Genomic DNA, 7,893 nt, shown 5'->3' with positions numbered 1-7,893 from the left:
ACTTTTCTTGTGAGCCCAGTAGGAATGATAAGTGAGATATAAATATTGAAAGTTGATGCTAATTGTTTGCTTGTTCCTCCTGTAGGAAACAAGCAGTCTGTTTTAATGTGTGAATTTCTAGGTCTTTTCTACACTTCTTGAAAAAAGTTCACCTAGGCTTCACACTTGTCACTAGCAGTTGGATTAGTGCTTAGATGAAAGCTTGTGCCAAAGTGAGGCATAGATGAAGTAATTTTATGACAGTTTGACTCTTTCTGTCTTATAAGTTTTGATCCACAAAAGAATTAATTTCTTTTTCAAATGTGTGGTTGAACTTTTGGATAGTTTTTTCATTTCCGTAGTGCGAATTCATCTTTTTCAGGGTTAGCTCTCATGGGAAAAACCAAAAGCCGTTGGGCATTTTTAGTTTATTTATCAATCATGACATTTGAGTGCTGAATGACAATGAAGTTATTCCAAGGATTACTCTGCAGAGCCCTGTGCTTTATTTCCATTGTTGTCTTTGGAATGGATTACATTCACATTATTTGAGGAATAATTAATTGGAGCTCCAATTCAGACCAGTTGGAAGACTAACAAATATTCTTTTGTTTTGGTTACAGAAGCTGCATACATACATGTAAGAGAAGCAAAAATGTCAGATGATATCAGGAAAAGGTTTGAATTTCCAAATTCTCTTATCCAATCACAGGTAATTTTGTTTGTTTATTTTTGCTCATGGTAACAAATAAACCTGTTCTGTGGATTGTTAACTGAACTTTATATATTTAACATTAAATATTTTATTCTACATGTAGAGATTTATATTATTTTATGAAGCAACTTTTATGAGTTAATTTGAAAATATATATTTGACATAGGAAAGCGAATATTTGAAACTGATCAATCTCAGCTTCTGTTTATATATCATACTTTTCTTCCTAGAGATAATAAAACCTTGATTAACTAGTAGGCCCCTGAATATTTTTTTTTTTTTTGGCCTATAATTATTGGGAACAGAGGTAAATAGTTATATGTCCACAGAGCATGAGGGATTAATATTTAAGAAGACATATCCTACCCCTTATATAGAGTTTTATAATAATGATGTTTAATAAGTAAAATATCCTGGATTAAAAAATTTGATGTATCTACTAAGATAGGAGATTGTGATAACTTTAAAGAGCTTTTTAATAGTTAAATGGTTAAAACAAAGATGGCTTTCTGGTTAGCCGTTAGCTAACTAGAAACATTCTGGTTAATCAAGGTATCATAATAGCTTATTGTCTTTTCTTGTGAGAGTAAAGCTAACAGATCAGCAGAAGCCATCTTGAAGACTTAACAACGTACAACGCCTTGGATACTTCCAACAGTTAACTTCGGAGATGTCTGCTGTGGGAATTGACTTAGCTGGGTAGTGGGGAACCCTTCCATGAGGAGTAGAACACTCCTTATGCAAGATTCCCTTCTACCTGGCTGGGTTGGAGTCATATCCTACAGGTCCTTACCATGAAGATAGAAGATGAAGGCTTGGAGGATACTGTTCGCAGTTTTATTTTTCTGTGCCTGGAGTCTCTTTGTTAGCATAGACAATCAAGAAATAAGAAATGCCCATATATGTTACTGTTAAATTAGGTGAAAAGTATATATATATTTATATATATAATTTAGCATAGGATGTCTATTTGAATTCTGTTATGGAACACTTAAGTAGCAATGTAGGCTGATTTATCCTTGGGTTTTGTATTTTAAAAAGTCAGTTTAGGCTAATATCTCTGATTTGTTAGAAGATGAAGTGAAGAGTATGTTAGAGAAATTGAATCTGGTGGGGAATGGGGAATTAAGCTTCTTTTCTTTTAGTTCTTTTTCTAAATATGAACTATAGCTTTTTTTTGTCGCTATTGTGTTTCATATTGGTTTTTGTTAGGTTCTTGTGATTGTGTCCTGCCCTTTGCAAATATTTCTTATTGTTCTTCTGTAACTACTGCTCAACATTAGCACCATATTTCATTGATTCACACACTTTTTTTTCAGATTTTAACATCTTTGAAATTGAATTGCCTCTAGTAATTGATGGCAGCAGTTGAGATACAGTTGGTATTGCCTGCACATTTGTGAACTTGGGCATGATTTTCTACATGAGTCTAAAAGAACTCTTCTGTGACTATAAAACCAAAATTCTAACTTATAAGAAGCATTGTATATCATAGACTAATTGGCAGCCTTTTTTCTTTCTTAGTGGTACACAGTATAATGGTGCAACTTGCAATTCCTGGTCAGTTACATTCAGTGAAATATGGTATATTTTGTAAAACAGGAGCTCAACCTATCCACGGGCGCTCAGTTCTTGTTACTATTCCTTTTACTAGGAGATAAGAGACAGTAAGTTGGACTAAACTTAATATTCATGTAAATGAGTGACTTATATCGCAAAACTAGACCACAAGCACCGTGGTCTTAAATCATTTCCAATATGTGAAATACAAAGAGAAAAGTGAGGAAGGAGTGGGTGCTGTGTTTTTATTTGAGCTATTCTGGAGGCTTTGCAGGACTGGCAGCTATTCACAGCTATACTGTGATTTGGTCCCAAGTGCAGGCTGGACAGTTGTTGCAATAGTGAAGTTTTTTCCAACCCATACACAGAATGGCAATGATTGTTACTAGCCTATTGGCTCTAAGACTGTAGTGCTGGGTAGTGCTGAAGAACTAGGGGAATAAAGTTGAGGTAGTAGGAGGTAATGATATTTATGTCTTTATATAACCAGCACTCCTGTAAGAGACTTGAATTTAATTTTGGGTTTTTTGACTAAAGCACGATATGGGAAAACTTTAGAGATTTATGAGACTGAAAGCTTATGTTTAAATTGAATTTAAGGGCTGAAACCTAAAAAAATGATAAAGGAATCAAAATTATATGGCCTACAGGAGGGAGAAGGGTGGTGGTGGAGGGAAGCCCTATTGATTCACGTCTGTTTGCGCTATAGTCATAAAGACGAGTTTTCTTCATATTCGTTAATGGTGTGATAGTTTTCTTCATATTCGTTAATGGTGTGATAGATTTCGTTTCAGTGCAAAGATTATTTTAAAAACTATGGGGTTTCTCACTCATGTTTTAATGGAGTAAGCAATCTCAAGTTATCTTCTGAGACTGACAGCAATTTGAACCAAAAATCTGGCAGTTTTCTTAACCTCTATGCACTATGGTTGCTTATTGGTAACCTGGGATGGATATGCCTACTTTGAGAACTATTCTGAAGATTAGAAATTATGCATGTGGATTGCCTAATTCAATGCCTTCTACATAGCACACACTTAGTAAATAGGAATTTTATTTATTCCCAATTGACTACCTGATATATCAACTAGTATTGATATTTGGAAATAACTTCTAAGGGACTGTGTTCATTAATTTTATTTGTTTTTTAGGCTGTGGGTCATCTTATTGCTGCAGTCCTAAAGGAAAATGGTTTTTCAGAAAAGATTCACCAATCTACAAATCAGGTCTGTGTTTAACTTTATGCTTTAATTTTCTTCAGATAAGATTGCTACTAGCTGGATCACATATGCACCTGTCTTGTTTCCCTGATAGTTCAGATTACAGTAGAAATGTTTTTGAACTGTGAGAACTTCATTGCCTTTTTTGATAATTTGTTTGTCTTTTTAGTGTATAGCAATAAAAAAGTTTTAAATTTATTAAAACACACTCTAGGAATGAGAAATGGAGGGAGGGGCTGGAGAGGAGTATTCTTAGGACTATTGATGAAAAATAGTATGGATGGAATGAGAGAAGGCATGCTTTAGAGAAGATTGATAGAGTTATCTCTGAGGAAGTCATTTGGGTAATGAAGAGAATGAACAGAGTGGCTCTATTTGGATGTAGATTTCTCATGCTTCAGCTCAGCCCCAGCTGTGAGTTCTTGGTTGGAAAGGTCATACATTGACAGTCAAAGCTGAAAAATTCCATCTTACACAAACAGCAGGTGAATGCTCAGAGTTGAAGCAATGCCAGTTTACTGAGATATACCACTTGGGGTTTGTTTGATCAATGTTTTGTATTTTGACTTGCTAGTTGGGAAAGTCTTCTTAAGAGAGGTATTCTTAGGTGTCCTCTATAGGGAACATAAGTGATGGAAATGAGATTCTTTTTTCTCACATCAGAAATAAATTGATTTCCTTTTTCTCACATTCTTTTTGATTAGCTGCTCCAAGTTACGTTTCTTTATTGCTTCTGCAGACATGTTGAAGTAAGTGTAGGACACACTTCACTAATTGGCATTTGTCTGGTGTTTGTATGTAGTCATATAAATTAGGTTTTCTGAGAATTCTGATCCTAATCCTGCCTATGATCACATTGTGTACTTTGAGAAGATCTAGTGGTTTTACTTAAACTGCCAGGATTTATTGAATGTCAAATCCCTGTAACTGTTTCCTCTTCTACTAAAAATGAATGCTTACACAGTCTTACCTGAGGCAGCAGTTTATTTATTCGTTTGTTTTGTTTTTCTGGTGTAATAATAGAGTGATGATATTTAGAACCCTTTGATATTGTCAGTACAGCTGAACATAATGTCTTTCTGAATAAAAGGAGAAGTAGAATATAAATATTTCCTTCCTGTAGTGATTTTGAACTGTATTGTTATTTTAATAGTGGGATGCTAAGATAGAATAGATTCTGAGCTAGCTACAGAGGGAAAATGGGTACAAAATGATGTTGATTTTCTTTTTTTTTTTTGAGACAGAGTCTGGCTCTGTTGTCCAGCCTGGAGTGCAGTGGCGCGATCTCAGCTCACTGTAACTTCCGCCTCCTGGATTCAAGCAATTCTCATGTCTCAGCCTTCCGAGTAGCTGGGACTACAGGTGTGTGCCACCATGCCCAGCTGGTTTTTTTGTGTTTTTAGTAGAGACAGGGTTTCACCATGTTGGCTAGACTGGTCTCGAACTTCTGACCTCCGTTGATTCACCTGCCTCGGCCTCCCAAAGTGTTGGGATTACAGGTGTGAGCCATAGTGCCTGGCCTTGATTTTCATTCTTTTATTAATAGTTATTCTTTGGGAGCTGGGATATTACTTTTTCCCAAATTATATATTTCCCTGATGAGTTGCATCAGGAAAAAGGAAAAATTGCTTCATTATTTGTTCTTTTTTTTTTTTTAATACAATTGTGTGTAAGTCTGAATGGACTTTATCCACAAGACAGTCATATAGGTTTATTGTTAGCAGTGAACCATTTTGGTGGTCCTGGATTCCTGAGAAAGTTATAAAAGCTAGAACCCCTGCTTTGGTAGGGTATTCTTACTGGGGGAACCAGCCCCAATATTTCTTTTCTATTTTCCCTAAGTGTCGGCCGGTCTGAGAAATAAAGGGAAAGAATACAAAAGAGAGAAATTTTAAAGCTGGGTGTCCAGGGGAGACATCACATGTCAGCAGGTTCTGTAATGCCCCCTGAGCCGTAAAACCAGTTTTTATGAGCGATTTTCAAAGGGGAGGGAGTGTACGAATAGGGTGTGGGTCACAGAGATCACATGCTTCAAGGGCAATAAAATATCACAAGGCAAATGGGCAGGGGAAGGTCACATGACCAGGGCGAAATTAGAATTACTAATGCGGTTCCCTGTCCCGCTGTGCACGCATTGTCATTGATAAACATCAGGGAGCAGGGTTTGAGAGTCTGACTAAAATTTGCCAGGTAGGAATTTCCTAATCCTATTAAGTCTGAGGGTGCTGCAGGAGACCAGGGTATGTTTCATCCCTATCTACAATTGCATAAGGCGGATACTCCTAGATTGGCTGTTTTCGAGGCTCCCCCCGCCCCCGCCCCGGGAATGCATTCTTTTCCCAGGGATGTTAATTATTAATATTCTTTACCGAGGAAAGAATTCAGCAATATTTATCTTACCCGTTTTCGGCAATAAGAGAAATATGGCTCTGTCCTGCCTGGCTCCCTGGCAGTCAGACCTAATGTTTATCTTCCTTTTTCCCTGAACATTGCTGTTATCCTGTTCCTTTTTCAAGGTGCTCAGTTTTCATACTGTTCAAACACACATACTTTATGAACAATTTGTGCACTTAATGCAATCATCACAGGATCCTGAGGCGACATACATCCTCTGTGTATCAAAATGATGGGATTAAGAGATTAAAGATAGGCATAGGAAATTATAAGAGTATTGATTGGGAAAGTGATAAATGTCCATGAAATCTTCACAATTTATGTTCAGAGACTGCAGTAAAGACAGGCATTAAGAAATTATAAAAGTATTAATTTGGGGAACTAATAAATGTCCATGAAATCTTCACAGTTTATGTTGTTCTGTTGTGGCTTCAGCAGGTCCCTCTGTTCGGGGTCCCTGACTTCCCGCAACATATTCTAAAATGAAAACTTATATTTACTTATATGTCCTTCTCATGCTTTTCTATCAATGAAGACAGAGTCACAGTGTGAGGGGGGAAAAGTCAGTTTCCTTCTTGGGCAAGCAGTTTTCCTAGGCTTTTTTTTGTTTGTTTTTGTTAGCCATGGAATGAGCAGCTTGCTGGTGGCCTGTCTGTCTTCTCTCTTTTATATCTGGGTCCATATTAGAATTCAAGAAATTGTGGCAGGGGCATTGTGGGTGGTGGTGAGGTACATGTAGGTGATAGAGGTTGGTTGGTGGTAGGAGAGCAGGAACATTTTCAGAAAATAACTGTTATTGTAATTGAAGGCTTATGGCATAAATATTATTTGGAGTTCAACTTAGACTAACTGATATACTGATACTATTAGTGTCTGGTTAAATTGTTTGGTTAGAGCAGTGTGCTAGACCCAAGTCTCAGCTTTGTTGTGTTGCTTGAACTCGGGTCATACCTCTGCCTGCAGCCAGCCTTGTTTTACAGCGATGATGCCAGGTGAGAGAGAGTTGCTGTTATCTCCATTACCTCTCTTGGAAAATTGACTTCATTTTATTCTAGGAACAGAGTGACAACAGCATCATCTTTATAAAGGAAAGCTAGCCTACTGTGAACAAATTACTCATTGATGAATGACTGAAGGTGTGTGTGTGTTTGCTGCTCATCAGAATTGTCTTCTAATCACTGGTTTGGTTTCAGACTCCTGCTTTGAACTTGCTGTGGGAGAAGTGTTGCAGTGACAACGTAGTGGTTCGAACAGCCTGCTGTGAAGGTCTGGTGGCACTCGTTGCTCAGGATCATGCAGAGTTCAGCTATGTTCTCAATGGGATACTCAATCTGATTCCATCAACCAGGTACTTTTTCCTCAGTGTTTGGTCAGTTATGATTGAAGCTTTAATCATAACTGACAGTTATGATTTAAATCAGTTAATGGTTTAAGTTTTTAGGACAAAAAATTCACTAAATCCCTATTAAGAGTCAGCATTCATCCTACTTGCCAGTGGTTTTTCTTGCTCTTAAAATGTCATGCAGTTGCTGTTTCATATATGGAAAGATCATATTAATTTAAATCCTACAGTTTCAGAATTTGTGGTCATTTGCAGTACTTAAGTTTTGGGGCTCTACTTAAATTTGTCATTGCTCTTTTTAAGATGAAAATAGCTAAATAGTTTATAATTCAAAAATGCAATGCAGAGTCCTGACTTTTTTTCTTTTTTTTTTTTTTGGCCCACTGAAAATATTTATTTATTCAAATTTTTTCTTATTTGGTTTTCAAGAAACATAATACTGTCACACAAACCCCAAAAATAAACACAGGAGTGGGTATAGACATAATGAAATACAGTGCCCTTGGATAAAAATGATAATAAAACTTCATTATTGGTAATCATTCAACAAACATTTTCCGTGCAACTTTTTTTTTTTTTAAATTATACTTTAAGTCCTAGGGTACATGGGGCAGGTTTGTAACATATGTATACATGTGCCATGTTGGTGTGCTGCACCCATTAACTCATCATTTACATTAGTT

General features: G+C 36.6%; 1 protein-coding gene across 1 annotated transcript in view; it reads left to right on the top strand.

The window, feature by feature from the left end:
- FOCAD (focadhesin) overlaps positions 1-7,893 on the top strand; it is a 331,523-nt gene that overhangs the window by 33,100 nt on the left and 290,530 nt on the right. The window contains exons 2-4 of the mRNA XM_011930353.1: positions 603-691; positions 3,406-3,480; positions 7,062-7,216. Coding sequence (XP_011785743.1) covers positions 635-691; positions 3,406-3,480; positions 7,062-7,216 — 287 coding nt within the window. The 5' untranslated portion in view covers positions 603-634. The remainder of the gene's footprint in view (positions 1-602; positions 692-3,405; positions 3,481-7,061; positions 7,217-7,893) is intronic.

The sequence above is a fragment of the Colobus angolensis genome, unplaced genomic scaffold (assembly GCF_000951035.1).
Source record: "Colobus angolensis palliatus isolate OR3802 unplaced genomic scaffold, Cang.pa_1.0 Scaffold86, whole genome shotgun sequence".
In the NCBI taxonomy this organism is placed as follows: Eukaryota; Metazoa; Chordata; class Mammalia; order Primates; family Cercopithecidae; genus Colobus; species Colobus angolensis.
Note: the sequence above shows the minus strand (reverse complement) of the source record. Positions and strands in the feature narration are given on the sequence as shown.